General features: G+C 34.2%; 1 protein-coding gene and 1 pseudogene across 3 annotated transcripts; both read left to right on the top strand.

The window, feature by feature from the left end:
* Nucleotides 1-2,893: 2,893 nt before the first annotated feature.
* On the top strand, nt 2,894-7,331 carry LOC136203600 (uncharacterized). 3 transcript variants are annotated; one of them, XM_065994798.1, is made up of 5 exons: nt 2,894-3,153; nt 3,355-3,677; nt 6,239-6,403; nt 6,497-6,548; nt 6,638-7,331. In XM_065994798.1, the coding sequence occupies exons 2-5, from the start codon at nt 3,421-3,423 to the stop codon at nt 6,725-6,727; spliced, it is 564 nt and encodes a 187-aa protein (XP_065850870.1). In that variant the 5' UTR covers nt 2,894-3,153; nt 3,355-3,420; the 3' UTR covers nt 6,728-7,331. The 3 variants fall into 3 exon arrangements, with proteins under 3 accessions (XP_065850870.1, XP_065850868.1, XP_065850869.1); XM_065994796.1 differs by having other exon boundaries at nt 3,290-3,677; XM_065994797.1 differs by having other exon boundaries at nt 3,273-3,677.
* Nucleotides 7,332-18,126: 10,795 nt separating this feature from the next.
* On the top strand, nt 18,127-22,676 carry LOC136203929 (probable carboxylesterase 18; annotated as a pseudogene).
* Nucleotides 22,677-25,863: the final 3,187 nt, after the last annotated feature.

Here is a 25,863-nt window from a genome sequence, read left to right as displayed (position 1 = left end):
GAGCCCTTATACTATGGACTCAAAATCAATTAGATCCATAAATTATTAAAATCTCCAATTAAACCCTCATTCTATTTAGTAATCAACAATTTACTCTCTATTTTCATTTTTTTTTATCTAACGATGTAAAATTGAGTTGATTGATTATTGCTACAACCCGACTCTCTTATTCTACAACTGGTGAAGTTCATAGTGAAATCTATAAACATTGCTGTTCCATTTAAAAAATATGTAAAAACCTTCCACATATAAAAAGGTATAAATTGCAGACCAAGAATAATTAGTTTTTGAACTAGTAGAGCTCGGGTTTGTTTCTATTCCATAGAAAAAACATTATTCATAAAATATGAACTATATATTGTGTTTCACTATATTAGAGTTACATTGCTAAAGTTCACTTGAGCTCTTAAGCTTAGTTTTAACAAGGATTAATACATATATTTGCCCCTGTGTTTTCGCGGAAAAATAGATTTGCCCTTAAATCAAATAAACCCACAAAACTATTCCTGAATTTTCCATAAACCTGCCGTTATACTCTAATCTAACAGAGCTACTAAACGGCGATGACATCAAACCTTATTGTCTCCAAAAAAATTGGATGACGACAATCAAAATTCATTTGGTTTCTTATTGTTTTCTATTGCTATTGCTTTTGGATTAATTAGGAGGTTTAGACGCCGTTTTATTAGGTTGATTGAGCTTTTATGAAAATGAATTTTGACCAATCTGTTCTTCTAACTTGCTTTTAATCGAGATTGAATGTGCATATTTTTTCTGTTTGTGATTGGTTGTTCTTTTCTGAAGTTTTTCTGGAGACAAGCAGGTTTTATGTGAACGCCGTTTAACAGCTCTGTTAGATTAGGGTATAATTGTAGGTTTGTGAAAAATTCAGGGATAGTTTTGTGGGTTTATTTAATTTAAGGGCAAATCTGTTTTTTCGAAAAAACACAGGGGCAAATATATGTATTAACCCGTTTTAACAACGTTAGATAAAGAAAAATGGTGAGAGGTGTGAATTGTTGATTTGTGAACAAGTTAAAGGTTTGATAGTTTAGAAGTCTAGGAAACTTAGGCTCTGTTGTTTATTATTGAAAAAAACTGAACTGAACTGAACTGAACTGAATGCTACTGAACTGAACTGAATTTAACTGAATGCTACTGAACTTAACTGAATGATACCGAACTTAACCGAATTTAATCGAACGTAACAATAATGATGATATTAGACTTTAAAATAATTTAATGATAATATTGGACATTAATAAGCTTATAATAATAATAATAATAATATTTCTACCAAAAAAATAATATCAATAATAAATAAACATATTATTAAAGATTAAACTAAATTAAATATAAAATAAAATCTAGGCTCGATAAAATCCTATGACATTAAATAAAAATGAGTCTAATTTAAATTAAAAATATAAATTACATACAAACACAAATTTATATATAATTTAAAGCCTATGAAATTAAATACAAATTTTTATATGAATACACACTCTTAACTTTTTATTACAATTAAGTATTAAGGTACAAAAATACCTTTAACGTTTTGGGTCCGGGGTTATTTTACTCCTAACGTCTAAATATGAATTTTCATATGAATACAAAATCTTGACTCAATTTATCAATGTTAAGGGTAAAATTGCTATTGGCTTCTAATATTAGGGATAAAATTGCACTATTTGAGATATTAAGGTAGTTGAGCCAATTAATTTTTTAGAGCATTGTAATGTAAACGTATTAATATAATATTTATTTACTTTTCGCAAAATTTGCAAATAAGTTGCACCAAATAATTATAATTATAATAAATAATAATTATAATTATAATAAATAATGATAATATATATAATGACAAAGCATAAATTATATATAAATATAATTATAATGAAAATAGATAAATTAATATATAATAAATTATAATAATTATAATAAATTGCTGAAATTATAAATAAATAATGATAATAATAATAAATTATATATAAATAATAATAATATATAATAATTATAATAAATAATGATAAATTATTGAATACTGAAACTGAATACTGAACTGAATACTGAACTGAACTGAACTGATTGTTACTGAAATTAAGTAATAAAGAACATGGCCTTAATACCTTTAAATTTTCAATTAGATAAAAATAAAATTGATATTTTTTTTTTAGAAAATTAAGGAGTAAAATTATAATAAATGATAGAGTCAAATTTAAAAATTATTCTTAATATAAAAAAGCTTAATACATCAACAGCTCCCTGAACTTGTCCAAAATAGTAGATTGGCTTCCTGAACTTTGTAAGTGTCTCACCAGCTTCCTAAACTTGCTTATTTCGTATCACCAGCTCCCTAAACTTGTCCATAAAAATAGATTAGCTCCCTGAACTTTGCAAATGTCTCACCAACTCCCTAAACTTGCTTATTCTGTAACAACTAAATACAAAAACTTATTAAACCTAAATTCTAAAAATACGTCTTCATCTATTCGAGAGGTAATTTTTCGCTTTTCCTACCTTTCAATCTATTATAAGAGTTAGTGTTGCAGGTTTGAGAGATTGAATGTACAAGGATCGAGAGTTAGTATTATAGTTTTTGTATTTAGTTGTTACAGAATAAACAAGTTTGAGAAGTTGGTGAGACACTTACAAAGTTCATGAAGCTAATATATTTTTATGGACAAGTTTAGGGAGTTGGTGATACGAAATAAGTAAGTTTAGAGAATTGATGAGACACTTATAAAATTTAAGAAACCAATCTACTATTTTGGACAAGTTCAGTGAACGGTTGATATATTAGGCGCTATAAAAAAAATTACTAACAAAAATATGAAAAAAACCCTACTTTGCTGTTCCTATAATAGCTTAAACATTCGGGAAAAAAAATTCTTTCCTTTTGTTTTCTGTTTTAATACAGAAGACCGTTTTTTCGTCGCCTACAATCCTACACTGTACACCCTTCCTCTCTCTCTCTCTCGCAGTGCCAGGTAGGTAGGTTAAAGTACGAGATTGCCCTTCCTCTCCAGCTCTTTTTACGTTTCTTCCTTCCCTTCCCTTGCCTTGGTGCTTGAATTGGCGTTGAATCCTATTTCGAATCTGGAATTCCCCAATAGCATGTGGGGATTTCTTCAGGACTTCACTTTCAGTATTGTACGCCTCCTTGATTCTTTCTTCCGATTATGACATTTCATGAGAATTTCATTTTTTTCTTTGGTATCATTTGTTTTTCTTCTATATTTTTGGAAGTAATCTCCATGTTTTTTTTAAAGCTTCATTCTACATTCAGGTTACTATGTGAGATTGATACAAGGGTTTAGGAGTAGTAACTGAGAGGCCGAATTCCTTGTTCAGATTTTTCTACACATTGGAAGATTTTACTGATTTCTGCTGCAAGGATTCTTTTTCTGTTGCGCCAATATGTCTGGTGGTTCGCCAGTTGGAGGTGGATATATGAGGCAGAGACATAGCCAAGGATATGCCTCTGGCGGTGACGATCTTGAGGATGATGCTTGCTCAAGGCCACAGCTCTTTTCCCAGACTAATCCCCGGTTTTGGTCATGGGTTGAGATTGTGGAGAATGTGCTCTGGATTACTTCTGCAATTTTTATAGTCTACTTTGGTGATCGACACTCCAATATGATTTATCTCTTGTGTCATGATGAAAGAATAAGAAGGTAACTCACTAGGTTGCTCTGATTTAATGCATCTGAACATTTTAATAGACTTGTATAGTTTTATGATACGATGATTGTTAGAAACTTAGCTCTTGATCTTTCTCTTTTTGAAATGCTTTTGTGTTCTCCCGGTCAAGTTACAACTGAAATTTTGCTGAGTAAAATTAAAAGATTTGAAATGATATGAAGATGGAATTGCACTGAAACAATTGAAGAATTAGGAAAGACCTTTCTATATCTAAGAAGTAGCTCTATTGCACTAATTGTTGGATATTGTTTCTGGCCATTACCAGTGGATATCAATATTTTAGGAGCAGTCTATTCTCTTAGATTCCAGCTTGTACATGCATCAGAGCTGTCAATATCTTTTGATTCCAAGGTGAATATGTGGAAGAATAATTGAGTGAAGTGCAATGCTTGAGCATTTCACTTGTGTATCCTCTCTTTTTAACAAAAATTGTGGTATATGGTACAATACTAGCTTTATTTTGATTTAACTACATACTCATAACGTTTTAAATAATATATATTGATCTCAGAAGAAGGTGAAGGAAGATATTTGACATCTTACTTAAAATACTATTTATTCTCTTGACTCGTGGTAAGAATGATACTTTCTATACATGGATCATACTGGCAAACTAAAAAACTAGACCAGTGGCTGATCTTGGATCGACAGATAGACCATTTCGACACATAAACTAGTCTAACCTATATGAACTGGCCAGTAACGGGTGAACTAGTCAACCTCACCGAGTCGCATGATCTTCTGAGCAATTGATTTTAGATCTTATATAGATAGATGGACACTTACGCAACAAGGGTTTAACTGGTGCTTCTCCATCAAAACTTAGCGATTTAATCTTTTAATTATAGCTTCCATGATCATGCAACTTGAAAATCTTGAAATTGATTTTTTATTTATTGAATATATTCTTAGTTTGTCAGATCTATTTCCTTATGAAACAAAGCAGCTAACTGGTAGTGACAATGATTAAGACGATCGAGAAATATGTGAAGTTTTTAGTATGAAAAATGAAAAGAGAAAGTTACAGGTAACTGCAAGCAAGATTTTAAACAGCAGCAGCTGTCATATTTCATGGAAATAAAGCACTCTGTCTTACAGACATCTATGAGTTGCTTGTGACAGTTTAAAGGTCTTTTTTTTTTTTAATATCCTGATTGGAATAGAATTGTCATCTTATTAAATAATGTTAGAGCATGGTTTTTTATGTGTGCAAACTGGGAACTATGAATTTAGTCAAACTAATGGGAACTATGAATAATCAAACTAAGGCATCTTTTGAATTTCTGTTAGGTTCAGTTTCCCCTATTAGTAAGAACGTCCAAATTTATTTGGAAAAGAATTGCCAACTTTACATGGCCTATAAAGTGGATGAAAGATGTGGAAGTGTGACATTTGATGATGTTTACTATGATAAAATCTGATTAAAATGGTAATGCAATGTTAGTGAATGAATTGTTGTCAACTTTGAATATATATATCTTTCTATACTAGCAACATCTACATCTTTTATGTCGTAAGTTTTCTGTAACACCGAAGGCTCATTTTACTTGTGCTTGTGCTTCCAAGTTACTGGAGCATGGTAGCTCTCACTGAAATGAAGATCTTGTAACCATTTTATAACTTTAAACTTTGGGCACATCTTATGGGCTCAAATTTTAACACTTTTGAGGGTTATAATTATGCCAATCCGACTTTCCTATGAAAAAGGAACATGACTGGAAGCTTCTGCTAAATAACAAACCCTAGATAAAACCTCCAAGTGCTATGCTGTCAACAAACAGTATGATGCATCTTTCAAATTGTCTCAGGTTAATTAGCTTTAATAAATTGAATTATTTTACTAGTCGTAAATCAGCTCTCTTTTTTCTACATTTTGTGTGCTGAATTCATAATATATTCTGATTGCAGAATTTCTAACTGATTGTGGCATCCCACTTTCCCCCTTAGGATGAACAAATATTTATATATTTTGCTTGTCTATTTCATTAAATGACTTATTACTCTCTCTCTCTGTGTGTCCCTATCTTTGAACCAGTCAAAATGTGTGGCTTTGTACATGTTTACTATATTCAAAAGCTCTGTATTTGTGCCATTTAAGTGTAGCTAAACTGAGACATCTCCACAAAGTGGAGGTGGGAGGTCATGGGTTCAACACCCAATCACCCCTTTCCCATATTTATTTTTATTTTAAAAAAGGAAAAAAAAAATCTCTGCATTTGTTTGTACATCCCAGTTGATTTGCCTTGGTAAGGACCGTTATCTCACTGAATGGAGATATTTGAAGATCCCAGATTGATCAAATTCCAAATTCCTAATATGGCGTATCAAATGTGATAATTGTGATCAATTAGGTGTTTTCATTGCAATTCAATATGTCGATGTGCATGTGATGATTGACATGGTTCTGGATATCAGCGTGCGTAGTAAGCAAACATAATGTTTAGGGTTTTTTATTTGTTTGCTGGTGAGCAAATTATATTGGATTGATCTTCAAAACTACTTACGCTCTCTAATTCTCCAATATTCCATGCAGATTGCCCTTATACCTTGGAACGGTAGGTGTTGGGTTGAACATGATTATATTCTTTTACACAAGCATATTTGCATGGAGTGTCAGGCGCTTTGATGAAAAGTGGGAGCTATCAAGTATATCTGCTTTGCCATTAGTTACCCTATTGGGACTTATCTCCTTTTGCTTGTAAGACTGGCATATCTTAAATGTTTCGACAAGCTCATTCCTCTTGCCAATATGTTTAGACCAATTATGTTTCTGAACTTCTTTTTCATGTAGATTCGCCTTTGCGCTATGGCCAATATGGAGTTTCTTGACCCTTCCTCTCCTGGTAAATTTTAGATGCTTTTTGGGGTTTTGTTCCTTTGTATCTGTAGAATGCTCTAGTTAGAGTTTCTAATTTCTCTTGCACTGCTGCAGTTCACACTGTTTATGGCTTGCATGGTGATCTTTCCCCATATAATGATAGTGACATTCAGGCAGCAAAATGATACATACCGTATAGATTAAGAATACTACCGAGAAATGGGCTACTAACTTAGATGAAGATTTCCTAACTCAAATATGCTGCTGGCGGCATTGACTGCGGATTAAAAGTTCTGGTTCTATCACGAGATCTCTCTCCTTCACAGGTTCAGCATTGATTGGTCAGCTTCTATTCCTCTTGATTTGATACATATCAATTTTATGGCTATGATCTGTATATTGTGAGGGAGAATTGAGGACAGGCATGCATCAATGAGGCATTGACCCTTTTAGCCAAATTTTGTCATACAACATTAGTCTGTCTAGGAATTGGGGAAGATGATGGTGTAGCAGCAAATTCAGTGTTGTTTAGCAATCATGAATCGTATGTTCCCATCCTGTTTTGATTATCTGTCTGAAAGAAATGCTTAATCTTTACAATCAGAGCTATGTGATTTGACGGAGGCAGATGCTTTTCGACTGTTCATGCCTTTGTCCGTTTCGTTGTTGTACTTGTATATGCTTTTTCTTGGTAGAAAAAACTTAAATTGTATTTCTAAATGTTAACCTAATTTAATTAGAGTGTAATGCTAACGTGGATTTGTAATCATTCCTCGATCTTGTTAACTTGAGCATAAACTTGTGAAGATTTGGGCAAGGACTAAGGTACGTTATTTATTTAAGCCAGGTGACGTGTGTTGGAAATTTTAGGAAAAAATAACATTTTACATTTTAATTTTTTTTATCACTTTTGAGGTTTATATAAGCAAGGTTAAAATGGTAATTTGAATGAGGTTTTCCATAAACATAGTCTATTACACGAGAGCTTTTTAACGGTATATTGCACGCTCAAAAAGATCGAATATTGAATGAGATATTCATGTTCAACGGTGACCACTTGAAATGGGCCGGTCCATTTTTTAATTCGGCCTGTTATTTTTATTCCTATAATATGTTCATCTAATTGAATTGCAACCGTCAAATACAAATTAATTACCAAATTAATTCTGTGTTGAATTGCATTCAAAGTAGAATTATTATAATTAATTTAGTAGTTACGAATTTAAATTGAATTGCATTAAATTGTGGAACCCGACAACTCTATATGTAATGAATCTGTGTTATTTTGTCCATTACACTGAACAAACGGATTTCTCTAAAAAAATTCTTCTAAGCAATCTGTTTTTTTTTTGCTGTTGTTCTTTTGCTTCCGATGATATCTTCGCACATGATCAGAGTTCGCCTCAGTAATTCATTGTACCCTGGAAGACTGTCACCAAATCGATGCAATCTGTATCAAGGGAACTGGTAGTTCTGGCATTGGGTTAACCTTCGCTTTATGGTTTGATTTCGTTTCTGTGTTTTTCCTTTATTTATTTTGCCGCTGTGTTTTTCCTTTATTTATTTTGTTGTTGTGTTTTTCATTTCCAATTTAGTTCTCTAAATAGATAATTATATTCCGTAATCGTTATACTGTTAATAAATTATCTATTTGTCCTGCTCGTGGTTTATTATTTTCTACGATCTTAAGACAAATCACTACTAATTTATCTTTGAGTTTTGCATGATACCTTGACTGGATTTTTGGATTAATTAATCTGAATTTGTTAAACATAATTTTTATATTTTTTTAGACCAACATTTGAATCAAAAATCTTTTATAAACAGAAACTTTAAGAAATTGGAAATTCAATTCTGCGTTTTAATTTGTAATTAAATATAAACATTTTGTGTTTGTATTTAGGATTTGTTTCTTTGAAATTGTTGAACTTTGTTACTAACTTAATTTGTTTTCTATTTACGAAAAACTGGTTAATGGAGATGAAAACCTTATTCTTGGAGAGAATTCTGGTTCTAAGAATGATTTAGGAAACAATGGGAAGAACATGGAAACTCCGATTAATGGAGATGGTTTCGGTTCTAACAGTGGTTTTCGAATAAAGAACACGGGAATTAATATTTCAACATCCGTAACAAACAGTGACAGACCTGAGAAATTCACAGGTGTGAATTTCAAAAGATGGTATTCTTCTTAACCATGCTTGGGTTGGCTAACTTTGTCAACGATGATCCACCTGCTTTGAATCAGGATGATTTTGACAATGTTAATGCAATTGAAGCATGGACGCACTCTAATTTCATTTGTTGTAACTATATTTTAAATGGTTTAACTGATATACTTTACGGTGTTTTTCAAGTTAAGAAAATGGCAACAAAATTGTGGACGTCTTTGGATCACAAATATAGGACAGAAGATGCTGGAGCTAAGAAATTCTTAGTGGAGCAGTTTCTGAACTATGTTATGGTGGATTCAAAAACTGTTGTAAGTCAACTGCAAGATCTTTAAATTATTATCCATGAAATACATGTAGAAAAAATGGTAATTAGTGAATCTTTCCAAGTGGCTGCAATTATTGTAAAATTGTCACCTGGTTGGAAAGACTTCAAAGATTACCTTCAACATAAACACAAGGAAATGACTAGTGAAGATCTAATATTAAGGTTGAGAATTGATAAAGGTAATAGAGATACTTCGAAGAAAGTCTCTAAAACTTCTGTTGCTAGTCAATCTATGACTAAAGCCAATATGATGGATGTGAATAATAACTTCAAAAATAAGGGTAAAAAACCTCTAGGCCCAAAAGGAGACATTTTTAAGAAACCCAAGTTCATGGAGAAATGTGACAAATTGCAACAAAGTTGATCACAAGCTTGATGATTGTAGATTGCCCAAAAAGGCTAAGAAAGATGAGGCTAATATGATGAAACCATCACTCAAGATGTTTTTAACATTGATTTGGCAGCTGTGGTCTCGGAAGTCAACATGGTTGATTCAAATTCAAGGGAATGGTGGCTTGATACTGGTGCCACTCATCATGTTTCTTATGACAATGAGTCCTTTGTTGAATTAACTCCTCAAAGTGGAGAAAATATCTATATAGGCAATGATGCTACTTCAAAGATCAAGGGAGATGGCACTGTGATATTGAAGTTGGCACTGTGATATTGAAGATGACCTCGGGGAAGAATGTGACTCTAAGGAATGTGCTTTATGTGCCTGACATCCGCAAGAATCTGGTTTCTGGAAGTCTTTTGAGCACTCATGGCTTCAAGATGGTTTTTGAGTCTAACAAATTTGTGTTGTCAAAATCTGGAATGTATGTAGGAAAGGATATATGGCCAATGGTATAATGTTATGACTTGTAAGTTCAATGTTGTTATCAATAAGAACGAGAATGCTTCTGTTTAATCGTTGAGCTTTTTAATTTATGGCATAATAGACTTGGACATGTTAATTATGATGCATTAAAAAGGTTGATAAAACTTGACCATATCCTTCATTCCAAATTGATCAAAAACAAAAGTGTAAAACTTGTGTTGAAACTAAGTTAACCAGATCCTCATTTCATTCAGTCGAAAGAAATAATGAACCACTTGATCTAATACATAGTTATATTTGAGATTTGAGATTTGTTCAAACACGTGGAGGTAACAAGTATTTTATTACTTTTATTGATGATAGCACCAAATATTGCTATGTATATTTGCTTAAAAGCAAAGATAAGGCTATAGAGAAATTTAAACTCTACAAGCAAAAAGTAGAAAACCAACTTAATAAAACAATTAAAGTGGTTAGAAGTGGTCGAGGTGGTGAATATGTAGAACCATTTGGTGAGTTTTGCTCTCAACATGATATTATTCATAAAGCTACACCACCTTATTCTCCTCAGTCAAATGGAGTAGCTGAGCGTAAAAATCGTACCTTAAAGGAGATGATGAATGCTATGCTAAACAGTTTAGGGTTGCCACGGAACATATGGGGGGGAGTTGTTTTATCGGCTAATTACCTTTTAAATAAAGTACCCTGGAAGAAGTCAGATAAAATTGCACATGAATTATGAAAAGGCCGAAAACCTTCCTATAAATATTTGAAAGTATGGGGGTGTCTATCCAAAGTATTAACCCCATTACTAAGAAAATGAAAATAGGTCCAAAGACAGTGGATTGAATTTTCATTGGTTACGCTCTTCATAGTAATGCATATCGTTTCCTGGTGTATGAATCTAAGAATCCCAAAATTCATAAAAACACCATCATGGAATCGAAGAATGCTTCTTTCTATGAACATATTTTTCCATGTAATGAAAAGAAAGATGAATCTTTATCTAGCAAATGACCTCTTGAAATTGTTGATGAAAAACAATGAGGAACTTCAACAAGGTAATGAAGTTGAGACGGTAGTTGAGGCTAGTGAAGAGAAGAAGTTGAGCCAAGAAGAAGCAAACGAGTTAGGGTGGAAAAATCTTTTGGACCAGATTTTCTAACTTATATGGTAGAGGCCGAGCCTTGAACCTACAAAGAAGCTATTAGCTCACCTCAAAGTCCTTTATGGAAAGATGCTATAAAAAAGTGAAATTGATTCCATTCTGCAGAATCATACCTGGGAATTAGTGGACCTTCCTCTGGGAACAAAACCATTAAATTATAATGGATTTTCAAACGAAAAATGAAAGCAGATGGAACAATCGATAAGTACAAGGCTAGATTGGTTATAAAAGGATATAGACAAAAGTAAGGCCTTGATTACTTTGATACTTATTCTCTTGTGTCAAGAATAACTTCCATTAGGATTATACTAGCGATTTCTGCTTTGCACAATCTTGAAGTACATCAAATGGATGTTAAGACAACTTTTCTGAATGGAGATCTTGATAAAGAAATCTATATATAACAACCTGAATGTTGTGTAGCTCTAGGTCAGGAATGGAAGGTTTGCAAGTTGGTTAAGTCTTTATATGGATTAAAGCAAGCACTAAAACAATGGCACAAGGAGTTTCATAATGTCATGATGGCAAACAACTTCCGAATAAATGAATGTGACAAATGTATCTATGTCAAAACTACAAATTAAGGATACATAATTCTATGTTTGTATGTAGATGACATTTTGATAGTGGGTAGTAATGAAAAAATGGTGAAAAGTACCAAGGACATGTTAAACTCTGGATTTGACATGAACGATATGTGACTTGTGGATGTGATTTTGGCAATTTAAACCAAAGTTCACCTAACTGTCTTATTTTGACTCAGTCACATTACATGGACAAGTTACTTGGCAAGTTTAGTACGGGTGACACTAGTGTAGCCAAAACTCCGATAGACATTAGCCAACATTTGTTTGAAAACAAAGGTAAACGCATTGGCCAAGTGGAATATGCACGAGTTATAGGCAGTTTGATGTACCTCATAAGTTGCACAAGGCCAAATATTGCTTTCATTGTTAGTAGTTTAAGCAGATACACAAGTAATCCATGGGAGGCACACTGGAAGGCCATTGTGAGAATACTAAGGTATTTAAGATATACTCGTGACTATGGACGAGAGAACATGTAGTGTTAGAAGGTTATTCTAATGCAAGTTGGATATCTGATATCAAAGATTCCAAAGGCACGAGTGGGTACATGTTTACTTTGGGAGGAGAAGCAGTATCCTGGAAATCCTCAAGGCAAACAATTATAACTAAATCGACTATGGAGTCTGAGTTTGTAGCTATGGATAAAGCATGTGAAGAAGGCTGAATGGCTACGAAACTTCTTGGAGGATATTCCAGAATGCCTAAACCTATGACCGCAATTTTTACACATTGCGATAATCAAGCAAAGATTAATAGAGCATAGAATGTGATGTATAACGGTAAAAATCGACACATGCATCGTCGACACAACACCATTAGACAACTAATCTCAACAGGTGTCATATCTATTGATTTTGTAGGATCAAAGATAACAATGTGGATTCTTTAACCAAAGGATTAACTAGAGATCATGTTGAACACGCATAGAAAGGAATAGGACTAAAGCCCATTAATGTTTAAGGTGTTATGTGAAGGAAAATCCTACCTTGTTGACTGGAGATCCCAAGATCTCGGTTCAAAGGGATAACCTAATTGCATAATCCTTGTGAGGTCACTATGGGGGTCACCCCAAGTCCATTCCTATGATGTAAATAGTGACGTAAATGGAAAAAGGATAAGCTATGCTCAAATTAGTTTATAGTTTTTAATGATTCTTTGTGCATCTATTGGAGCAAAAGAAATCACATATGTGAGAGTGAATTGAGGTTGCTTCAAAAGAGACTAATGGGGCTTAGTTCTCTTCAAGTCTTGCAGAACTAGGAGATGTTCATGACCATAACGAACATAACCACGAGAACCAAGAACCATGTTATGTTGGTATTTGTGTGAAGTATATCGTCATTTACGCAAACGACAGAATAGTTCAAGGACATTGCGTCTACTAGTCAGCCAGTAAAGTAAATATGCTTTCACATGAGAAGGTTCAAATGTGCAGATAGTTATCACCACGTCGTTTACTTCTTTCGCTTTGAATATCATTCATATGGGGGATTGTTGGAAATTTTAGGGAAAAATAACATTTTACATGTTAATTTTTCATCACTTTTGAGGCTTATATACACAAGGTTAAAATGGCAATTTGAATGATGTTTTCCATAAACATGTTCTATTACATGAGTGCTTTTTAACGGTATATTACACGCTCAAAAAGATCGAGTATTAAATGAGATATTCATCATCAAAGTTGACCACTTGAGATGTACATTTAGACCGGTCCATTTTTTAATTTGGCCCGTTATTTTTATTCCTATAATATGTACATCTAATTGAATTGCAACAGCCAAACACAAATTAATTACCAAATTAATTCAGTGTTGAATTGCATTCAAAATAGAATTAATATAATTAATTCAGTGGTTACGAACTCAAATTGAATTGCATTCAATTTGTGGAATCTGGCAACCTTATATGTAAAGAGTCTGTGTTCTTTTGTCCATTACATAGAACAAACAGATTTCTAGAATGTTCTTATAAGTAGTCAATTTTTTGTTGTTGTTCTTTTGCTTCCGGTGGTACCTTCGCACACGGTCAGAATTCGCCTCAATAATCCATTGTACCCTGGGAGACGGTCACCAAATTGGTGCAATCTGTCTTAAAGGAACTGGTAGTTTAGTCCTCAGGTTAACCTTCTCTTTACAGGTTACTTTCATTTTTGTTTTCTTTATTTATTTTGTTGTTGTGTTTTCCATTTTCAGTTTAGTTCTCTAAATAGATAATTATATTCTGTAATTGTTATACTGTTACTAAATTATCTATTTTATCATGCTTGCTGAGTTTCGAATTTACCAAAAATAAATACCTACTCTTGGAACTAGAAAAATGTGGTAAATGTGGAATAGGGTCAAATCCACATAGATTGGTGGAATTAAAACTTTATAGAATGAATAATTAAAAGTAAATGAGGGGGGTTTTGGTTTGTAGATTTCAGTGAATAAAATTAACTAGAAGTAATTAAGTAGCAAAAACAATTAAAAAACAAGTAATGATGTGGATAAATTAATATGAGGTGATTCCAGCTAGAGGTTAAATTCAAGTTTTGAAATTAACTAATTGATCATTAATCATAGAAAAAGATATGTTTCAGCCATTCAAATAAATTAGCTAGTTATTAAAAAGCATTAACAACCAATCTCTTCTTACAATTTAGATAATCAGGAAAAGTTCACTGATTACCTCTAACCAATCAAACAGTTATAAACAAGCTTTAGAATTTAATTTGATCGAAAGCATTAAAGTATAAAAGAGATGTCAACTCTACTCAACAATCACACAAGCAGAATTATTTAGAGTATATCAATCATCAATTCATAACATAAATTAAAAGTTTGTCCACAATTAATTAAGTTATTTGTTACTTGTATCAGATGGTTTAAACGACTACGTATTTAAACACCTAATAGCAAACAATTACAAGTAAATAATCAAATCAATGATTCAATTAAATCATGCAATGAGAATATAAATAGAATATAGATTGATTACTTGAAATTTTTTTAAAAAAAATTGCGCAATGCGCTTACATTAAAGAAGAAAGAAAAATCCCCACCAGACCCGGATGTGATTCGAACCCATAACCTCCCAAGGCATAGATAAGCTCTCAACCACTAAGCTAAGAGCTTCACCACAATTGATTACTTGAAATAGATGAAGGAAAAATAGTATAGAATAATCCTACAATTTCATTGTTCAAGACTTAAATCCTCTAGACAGAAATTGGAGTTTAGTTCATCATGGAAGAGAGAATACACCAAGAAAGATGATGAAACTATAAGAAGAAACGATATCTCTGGAAGAAAAGATGATCTTTCAATGTCCTTGCTTGCCTCTTAAAAAACGTAAAACCCACTCTTCCCACCTTCCACGTTTTTCTCTCATAAGAAAACTAAATAACTGCCTGTAAAAATCTAATAATAAAATTCCTATATAGAATTAAACTCTCATTAGGATTCTGTATTTTGAAATCCTAATAGAATTAAATCCTATAATAATATCTTAACATATTTAAAATTAATAATGAAAATTACAAGTAGTAAAAATCATAAAATAGAAGTCTTCCAATCACAACTCAGCTTCCAAATTCGTATTGGTTCTTGCCCATGGGCATGGGTAGGATAAATCAGTTTTTTAATGAATAATTTGCTTCTTCAGCATGGCGTAAGCCATGGGCATGGGTTAGGACCTGGAAGATTTCTCCAATTTCACTTTAAGCTCCATAAAATTGACATTTTAATCTCCAATTTGAATTGAAACTCCAAAAACACCTATAAAACATAAAACAAAGTAAATATGCATCTAAGTGATAAAACTAACACTAAAAATAGAGAATTAAGATACAAAAATATGTATAAATAACGACTCATCACTACTCGTAGTTTATTATTTTCTACAATTGGTCCTAGGTACAATTTTCACTATTATCAGTTCAATTTGGTGAGAATTGAACATAATAAAGGAGCAAATAAAGACACTTGCAAGTTTTCCCTATTTTTTTTACCATTATGAAAATTTTATGAGCACAGAGTCCATGAATTGGCTTGTAGGATTTTGGAGGAGTGAGTTCATTACTCTCTCCATGTTTTTCAAAAAGATATGGTTAGGTTTTGGCACATGAATTATAAAAGCTATTAAAATTACTAAATTATTTTTTGAAATGGGAACACTTCATTAATTTTTTATAATCAACATTAAATGTAAATATATATATATATATATTTCTCTTGATCTTTTAAAACTATCGATATTTTAAAACAAAAGTAATTTTCTAAAATGACAGTATTTTAAAAACAATAGTAATTCTTGAAAAAATGATAAATATCTTAAAACAAGAGTGTTTTTCTAAAATAGTGTCATTTAAAAAAATGTTGGATATTCCGAACGGGTCACCTTTGATGGGATCCGATTCGATCTGATCCGACTAATTTAAGTTATTATAAATAAGAGTTTGAGAGAGAAAATATAACTTTTCATTTTCTAAAGAAAAGATACGTTCTTTCCTCTTCTCTCTGTAAAAACTAAAAGACACAAATCTCTATCTTTCGGATTTTGTTCTTCGTTATTTCTGTATGAATTGAAATAATCAAAGTAACATACTTGGAATTGTACAAGAAGTATTTATACCGTGAAAACTTTTACATAGTTCGTCAATTTATCTTTGATGTGATTATATAATTTGATTCATGTTTAACGATCTTGGATATGATTTTATGCGCTTAGAAATCAAATTTGAAGTATATGTATTTGATTTTTGGAATTGTACCATGTTTAACGATTGAACTTTGAACGGTCGTAACCTATTGTATACAAATCCATATCTCGTGTTTTTTGTGGCGTTGGATAGATGACATCTAGATGTTTCATTTGATATATTATAGACAAAATTTGGATAAAAAATGAGAGAGTTATGACTAGTTGAATTTGATCATTCGAATCTGGCATTTTTTGAAAATTTTATGTTTTTTTTTGTTGGTTTAAAAGGTTGAAGATGGCTAAACAGTTCACCGAGAAAAACATTAGGGACTTTACCATGTGTTTTTTGAAAATATAGGGACTAAACAGTATGTTTTGTTAAAAGATAGGGACTAATAAATTAATTACCCTATAATATATAGCTTGGAGTGTATTAGCTATAATTTTATTTAGGGATGTTTCATTTGATATATTATAGACAAAATTTGGATAAAAAATGAGAGAGTTATGACTAGTTGAATTTGATCATTCGAATCTGGCATTTTTTGAAAATTTTATGTTTTTTTTTTTGTTGGTTTAAAAGGTTGAAGATGGCTAAACAGTTCACCGAGAAAAACATTAGGGACTTTACCGTGTGTTTTTTGAAAATATAGGGACTAAACAGTGTGTTTTGTTAAAAGATAAGGACTAATAAATTAATTACCCTATAATATATAGCTTGGAGTGTATTAGCTATAATTTTATTTAGGGAAAAAATCATGTGGTTTTATTGATTTACAAGTTAAAGAATGTGCTTTTTTTTTTATTTATTTATTTGCAAAAAATGGCATGTGTTATACACAATTAGTAAAAAAAAATGACTAAAATTAGTTGACAAGTCATCTATTTAACATTAACACATCATCTAGTCAATATATTACGTATTGAAAGTCAACGTGTTATGTCATCAAAATTAACAATATTAATTTAATTCCTTCTTTTCACTAATTTAAAAAAAAACATTTGCTTTTTTTGGGAAAAATAAAATGGGTAATTAATTTATTAGTTCCTATATTTTGATAAAACACACTGTTTAGTCCTTGTATTTTCAAAAACACATGGTAAGGTCTCTAACCTTTTTCTCAGAGAACTGTTTAGTCATTCCGTCTGTTTGTTAGATTTTTACCGTTTATGACTTCGGAACAGAAGAGGAATTCCAATTTAGAAGAAGAAGCTATTTGTATGGAGAACAAGAAAAAGAACAGACCCAATGCTTACGAATTTGAACGATTAAGAAGAAAATCAAGAAAAAGAACACTCAAAGTTGATTTCAGATGCATTATAAAGGAAAAGAAGAACGCAAATCCAAATTGACTAACAGAATCTTCATGTGAGTCTAACAGCAGGGACTAAACAGTTCACCGAGAAAAACGTTAGGGACTTTATCGTGTGTTTTTAAAAATACAGAGACTAAATATTGTGTTTTGTCAAAATATAGGGACTAACAAATTAATTACCCAAATAAAATTGCATTCCTTTATTTATAAATCTGCAAAACGAAAAGAGTTTTTATTTGTATATTTTTATTATTCTATTTGGGTAGAAGTAGATTCATGTGATATTAACAACTAATTTTGGCATCATATATATTTAAGGGATAAGTACAAAAAAAAAAAAAAAAAAATGTCTGTGTTATACACTTTTTGCGAACTCGAACCTGTGGTATTTTATTTTTTGCAAACAGAGGTCTGTGCTAAACGCCGTTAGCAAAGAACGGATTTTTTCACTCACTCCGTTATTTTTTATGATGTGGCACTTTGACCCCAATTTTAACCAGGGGCAAAACAGGGATTAAATTAAAATATTTGATATCACCCGTCGTGCATATGGCTCCGTCAACCGCCGTCTTATGAGTTCCTTCGACCGCCAATCCTCTCCGTCCAACAAACCAATCAACGGCGTCAAATCCAATGGTGATATCACCATTGACAAATCTCGAGATCTATAGTTCCTCCTTTTCACTCCCACCGCCGGAACTACTTCCAATCACAGCAGCCTTCCGGTTATCTTCTTCTTCCACGGCGGCGGTTTTTCATACTTGTCTCCCCGTTCGAAACCTTACGACGACTTCTGCCGTCGACTCGCACGTGAGCTCTCCACCTTCGTCATCTCCGTCAACTACCGCCTTGCACCGGAGCATCGATATCCAGCACAAATCGAAGACTGTTTCGACACTTTGAAATTCATCGACACCGCAGAAATCGAAGGATTCTCGAGTAACGCAGATCTGAACCGGTGTTTCATGGCGGGAGATAGTGCGGGAGGGAACTTAGTTCATCATGTAGAAGTTAAAGCTAGTGGATATGAGTTTTGAAAATTGAATCTCATCGAAAATATAGCGATCCAGCTGTTTTTCGGAGGAGAAGAACGAACTGAATCTGAGTTGAGGCTTACTAAAGCTCCATTTGTTAGTACGGAGAGGAGTGATAGGATGTGGAAGGCTTTCTTAGGGTGTTGTTAAACTTAGCCCCAAATTCCCACCCCTAGCCCCGTGAAAGGACGAAATTGCCCTTCCATGGGTTTTAGGGAGGGGAATTTCTGTTTTTTTGCCAATCCGACACGCGGGCGTGTGGCAATCACGCCTCACCGCGCGGTCGGGTGTATAGATATCACGCCTCACCGTGTGGGCGGGCGTGATAGCCCCACGCCTCACCGCAAGGTCAGACAGTTGGCTGTCACGTCCGACCACGCGGTGAGGCGTGTGTCTATCACGTCCGACCACGCGGTGAGGCGTGATAGCCACACGCCCGCGTGTCGGATTGGCAAAAAAAATAGCTTTTAACCCCGTAAATAGTTCGTTAAACCCGTATAAGTTAATTAATAAACATTATGGCATTTTAACTCGTATTACCCTTTAACAAATAAAATTTAAAAACATAAAAATTAAAATAAACATTAATAAACATAAACATTTATAAACGTAATAGAGTAAATATAATATCAAAAGTGTTAAAATGTATGAATTTCTACAACAAAAATTCAGCTCGCCCGACGCCATGCATCCATAAACTCATCCATCTCCCTCTTTATGCGTGGAACATCCTCGTCAGATCGGTGGGTAGCCGATAGTTGGGTGACACGCCACAACCGCTAACCTACTGCAAAAAAAAATTTAATACATAAATATTAAAAATTAAACACATATAAACTAATACTAAATAATAATAAACTTATAAATTCGCTGTTGGCGCGAGCATGCTGTACCGGTCCAGCCTGTGGTGCATGAAGGAGATGAGGATGTGAATATCGCCTATACCAGTCCATATAAGCAGGATCACAGGCAGTGGGATCGTATCCAACTGGTCGGCATCTCCTCCGATCAATGCCCCGAGCCGATGGAAATCTTCGCCAGGTATCCTCAACTGTGACTAAGGAATGCGTGAGCTTATACGCTATAGATCTCCATGGTCGTACTGCTTTATCAGGTCTAATACGCTCAGCTGGGATAGGCTGAGTATATCCGACCTGTCGCAGCGCTCGATCGGGTATATACAGCTCGACGATGTCTCTACACCGTATCCAACCGGCGTAGGACACTCGAAGCCGATCATCATCGGGGACAGGACCATAAGGCAACCACGTCACCTGAAAAAAAAATACTCAATAAAAAATAATAATATACTATAAATAATACTTAAATTAATTCTAAAATTTTATAAAATACCTCTGCCGCCGTCATACGGTCCAGCTGCCCGCGTATGGTATCTAGTCGGGTGGTTGTCTTGCCTGGTACCCCAACCTCCCATCTCAGTGCACGGGCATGGTCAGCTGGGATCAAGTGAGCTCCTCTATGCGGCCGGAACACCGGAAAATACTCGTATATCCATGCCTGCAGTAGGGTCAAACATCCGCATATACTTGAACAGTCTCCTCTGCTCGCTATCCCCAGTTGCCGGTACAACATGGCAAGTGTAGCAGACCCCCATGATAGTCCAGCTGCCCCGCTAACACCGCTGTAAACCTCAGCAAGATGGGCCGGCCTAATCCTATCTCCACTCTTGTCAACAAAAAGAGTGGATCCAAGCATAAGCCACATCCACGCTGTGGTCCGAGTAGCGTCATCCCTACCCTCGGTGAGAAGCCCGTGTACAGCCCCAACAAATACACCTCCACCACCCCATAAATGTCGGCCCGGCAACAGAAGCTCAGCCTAACTCACCCCAAACATCATCATGCACATGGCATGAAGCCCGTCAGTAGGGGGAGACTCGGACACCATCGGACCATCGATCGGGATCCGAAGAATCTGCCACACATCATGCAGCTGGATAGTCATCTCCCTGAACGGCATGTGGAAGGAGTTCGTATCGGGCTGCCACCGCTCCACGAACGCAGTCAACAACGGAGTGTCGAGGTTCTTAAACATGACATGTGGAAGGTGAGACAAACCAGTCTTCTCGATCATCTCCCTCAGCTGTAAAATGACACATATACAATTTATACAATTACTGAATGTTTTTTATGTTTATAGTTAAAAATATAAATTACAATTTACACACTATATTATTCTTACCTCGGGTGACGCACCAGAAAACCACTGACACAAATCTCGGCATGCTGATGATCTGTTGTAGCATGTCAGAAACGACCGAATCTCTCCTCCCAACATCCGTGAGGCAACATGTCCTAGAAAACTAGGAATCACGGAACCATCAATGGGGCCACCATCCATCGGTGCAGTAACTAGCCAGCTCTCGTCCTCACTAGCTTTGGGACGTTTGCTTGTCCCTAAAAGTTATAAAATTATACTAAAATATACTAAAATATACTAAAATTATACTAAGTTATACTAAAATACTAAATTATACTAAAAGATACTAAAATTACTAAGTTATACTAAAATTACTAAAATATACTAAAATACTAAAATATACTAAATTATATTAAATTATACTAAAATATACTAAAATTATACTAAGTTATACTAAAATACTAAAATATACTAAAATACTAAATTATACTAAATTATATTAAAATATACTAAAATTATACTAAGTTATACTAAAATACTAAGATATACTAAAATACTAAATTATACTAAAAGATACTAAAATTATACTAAGTTATACTAAAATACTAAATTATACTAAATTATATTAAAATATACTAAAATTATAAAATATACTAAAATACTAAAATATACTAAAATACTAAAATATACTAAATTATATTAAAATATACTAAAATTATAAAAAATACATGTACTCGTAAAACGACCTCCTACGCGCTGGGTCGGCTGTCTACCCGGGGTCGGCTGCTCATCGCTATCCTCAACCTCGCGATCATGTGCAACTGCAGACTGTCGCACTGCCCGGGCTGCCACATCCAGGTAGTCCTCAAAAGCATGTCAGCAACATCTGTCGCCCCCTCCGATCCATCAAAATCGAGCTGCTCCACAATCGGTCCCCTCCTCAACTGGTCCGTCGCAGCCCCTCTACGCCTACGATTGGATATATCAATACCACGCAATCTCGTATGGCGTGGTGTATCATCCTCACCGTCCATATCTAGACGACGAGCAGATGACAGGATGGATTTTCCACCCCTAGTAGGCCGCTCCGTCTACAAAAAAATTACACTAAATTAATAAAATTGTAAATAATGTAAATCATACTAAATTTATAAAATTATACTAAAATATACTAAAATTATACTAAAATATACGCATAATGTAAATTTTTATAAAAAAAAACCGTGGGCGTAAGGGAATCACGCCCGAACCACTGGTCGGGCGTATGAACATCACACCCGATCAGTGGTGTGGGCGTATGAGAATCACGTCCGACCTGCGGTTTGGACGTATGCGTATCACACCCTACCATTGGTGTGGGCATGTGGCTATCACGCCCGCACCACTGGTCGGGCGTGATTCTCATACGCCCGACTACGATTCCGGCGGAAAAAAAACCCCCACAGATTTCAGTTCGATGTAAAAATCAACGAAATAAAACGGTAAATCTTACCACTTTAGCTTTTCCTTTACGGTTTCTGTCACCATCCATGATTCGGTTCACTAATTTGTCCGGATTTGAGCAAAAATCGTATAGGGTTCTTGAGAGGTTTTGGGTTTTTTTCAAATTTAGTGCAAAGGGTAGTTCGATCTATTCACGGGGCTAGAAGTATAAATTAGTGGCTGGGTTTAGTAACCCACCTTTCTTACCGAAGGGATCTAATCGGGATCATCCGGCGGCGAATGTTATGAGGGCGGATTCCGTTGATATATCTGGAATTAAGTTTCCGGCGACAATGGTAGTTGTGGGAGGATTTGATGCACTGGTGGATTGGCAAAGGAGATATCATGATTGGTTGAAGAAAAATGGAAAAGAAGCTTATTTAATTGAATATGAGAGTTAATTGATTTTGGAGTTTAAATATCAAATATTTTAATTTAATCCATGTTTTGCTCCTGGTTAAAATTTGGGTCAAAGTGCCACGTCATAAAAAATAACGGAGTGAGTGAAAAAATCCGTTCTTTTCTAACGGCGTTTAGCACAGACCTCTATTTGTAAAAAAAAAAAAAAAACCACATGTTCGAGTTCGTAAAAAAAAGTGTATACCACAGACATTTTTTTTTGTACTTATCCCTATATTTAATTTGAAAGTGTAGTCTGATTTTCCATATATCACACTTGGGTTGGGTTGGGAATATTTTATTTCTTTCCTTCCATTTCAGCTGCATGCAAGTGTTTCAGGTAATTTGCAATGTTAGATTTAATATAGGGCAAATTACAAATCTAGACCAACTGAAGGGGTCTATTAACATATTTGATCCATTTTGCTTCCATCTCACCAATTTAGACACTTTCATTCCTTTTGGACAAATATATCCCTAGTTCCATTCGACTTATTCTTTTGCTCCTGCTCCCGCTTCTTCTTCTTCTTCGTTTCAACTGAAGGGGTCTAAAGGATTATTACTCGGCTTCTCCGCTGAAGAATAAACCAGATAGGGCTGCTGCTGATAAATTTCATCAGCGTTCCTCCACCTCCGGCTGATGATTGATCTGAGTTTCCTATTGCAGCTATGACAGGAGTAATTTTGTCGCAAATGGAATAAATTTTGACACAAATGCGACAACTCCTATCGCATTTGTGACGAATTGCGTCGCATGTGTGACAATTGTTGTCGCATTTGTGACGAAATGCGATAAAAATGGAGGAAATTGAAACGATACTATTTTCGTAATGAAGCTTTATAATCTCTTATTTCTCTCTCTATAAACCACTGTCTTTTCTCTCTCAAGACTTGGCGGCAATGCCGCTTTTGTCGGTTTGAGATGGCGAAAAAGACGTTGAGAGTCTGAGGAAGAGGATGAATTGAAATAAGGGTATTCTTGTCCAAAGTGGATGAAAGTGACTAATTTGGTGAGATGGAAGCAAAATGGGTCAAATATGTTAATAGACCCTTTCAAATGGGCTAGATTAGTAATTTATGTAGAGTTGGGTTAATTATAAAAATGGGTCAAATGGAAGGTCCATTTACATATTTAACCCATTTACTCAACCTACTACATATTTAGACTGATTTTGTGTGACTTTCCCATAATACCCTCAATATTTACGCGCGTCCCTCTCCTTCCTGTTTGACTTCGCAAATTCGATATTATGCGAAGCCTGCGAAGCTAATGTTTGGGTTTACTTGATGAATTTAATTAGCATATGTGAAGCCTGTGAAGCTAATGTTTGGTTTACTTGATGAATTTAATTAGCATATGCGAAGTCTGAATGTGTTTTGAAGCTAATTCGTGAAGTGGTATATAACAAAAAATGCTAAACAACAACGGATTCTAACATTAAAATCATAACATTATCAAAATTTACAACAAGATTGCCACAATAACAACATTAAAATCGTAACATTATCAAAATTTACAACAAGATTGCCACAATAAACTCCTAACAAATCACTTCATAATACATAGACTACTATTCACTAAGATTGCCACAATAAACTCCTAACAAATCACTTCATTATACATAGGCTCTTATTCACCACCGATGGATGGATGTCTCACGACACATAGGCTCTTATTAACCACTGAGAGATGGACGTGTCCCATGGTGTAGACTCATATTCACGACCGATGGTTGGAAGTCCATGCGTTTTTGAATGGATGTCTCTCATGACACCCTAACACGCTGGCTTCCAGGAATGAATATTATGTATTCAACCACCTTCAGAAAAATTTAATCGTGTTAGTCAGAAAAAAGGAAGATTTGGCTTCGCGAAACGATGATTCGCTAAGTATGCGAACATAAATGTGCAAGGAAGATGGTGATTTTACTTAGCGAAACAATGATTTCGCGACGTCCGCGAGGAGGAATGTGACGATCTGACTTCGCGAAACAATGATTTCGCGGAGTCTACGAGGAGAAATGTGACGCTCTGACTTCGCGAAACTATGATTTCGCGGAGTCTGTGAGAGAAATTTATCGAATTACCCTTGCAAACTTCGCGTAATCATCGTTTCGCGAAGTAAAATCGATAAATTTCTCCGCGAAGACATCTCGAAAACTGCATATGCTAAGTGGATTGGTCCGGAAAAATGCAAAAAAAAAAACAGTATATACTTATATTTTTCGACGAACCCAATATGATAAAGTGGGAAAAACCATGAAAATAACGTGGAATCACCATTTCTTCGAACGAGCAGGAAATGGAAGATGAAGAACCATGGCTTCGTTTTCTACGATTAGGAAGTTGCAGAATCAAGAGAGGAAGAAGAGAAATACATTGTGATTTGGAGAAATTGTGCATATTTCGTGCAATTTAAAGGAAGATAGGAAGATCAAAAGTCTTGGAATAATTAATGGAGGAGCTGCCACCGTTTCGCGCAACCAAGGAGAAGATGGGAGAGACCGTTTGTGTTTGGGGAAATGGGAAGGTTAGAGGTATTATGGGAAAGTCACACAAAATCAGTCTAGATATGTAGTAGGTTGAGTAAATGGGTTAAATATGTAAATTGACCTTCCATTTGACCTAGTTTTGTAAATTTCCCAATGTTTTTTTTTTATTAAATTAATCCAGAATGAGACATATCATCATCGTAAAATATTTAACATTTTGGATAAAATTAATTTTGAAATCAATTTAAAGGATGAGTATTGGTTTGGTGCATGAATAGAATAGTTGTTGTACAGGAATTAAAGTGATCTGATGGAGAAGGTGAGAGATAATTGGAATTAGTAGTTGTCTTTTATGCAACAACTCAATTCAACTTTTATTCAATATCTCCAACAAATATATAACTTGTAAATACATATCATAAGCTGCCTTGTTAAATCTTCTACGGAAACCAAATGGGATAAAACATTGCTACTTTCTATATTTGTAAAACATCACCCTACATCTTTAAATTTAAGCATTCCAATATTATATCTCAAAAGTTCAAATGTTTTTTTAAACTAAAAGTTGGAGAGCAAAAGAAGAGCTCCAACATTTCAACTAGGTTGGCATATCAAAGACAGAACTTAATGCACTCAATTTGAATATTATTAAAAATAAAAATTAAATGTATAAAAAAATAGAAAAGAAAATCATATA

The sequence above is a fragment of the Euphorbia lathyris genome, chromosome 8, assembly GCF_963576675.1.
Source record: "Euphorbia lathyris chromosome 8, ddEupLath1.1, whole genome shotgun sequence".
Lineage (NCBI taxonomy): Eukaryota > Viridiplantae > Streptophyta > Magnoliopsida > Malpighiales > Euphorbiaceae > Euphorbia > Euphorbia lathyris.
Note: the sequence above shows the minus strand (reverse complement) of the source record. Positions and strands in the feature narration are given on the sequence as shown.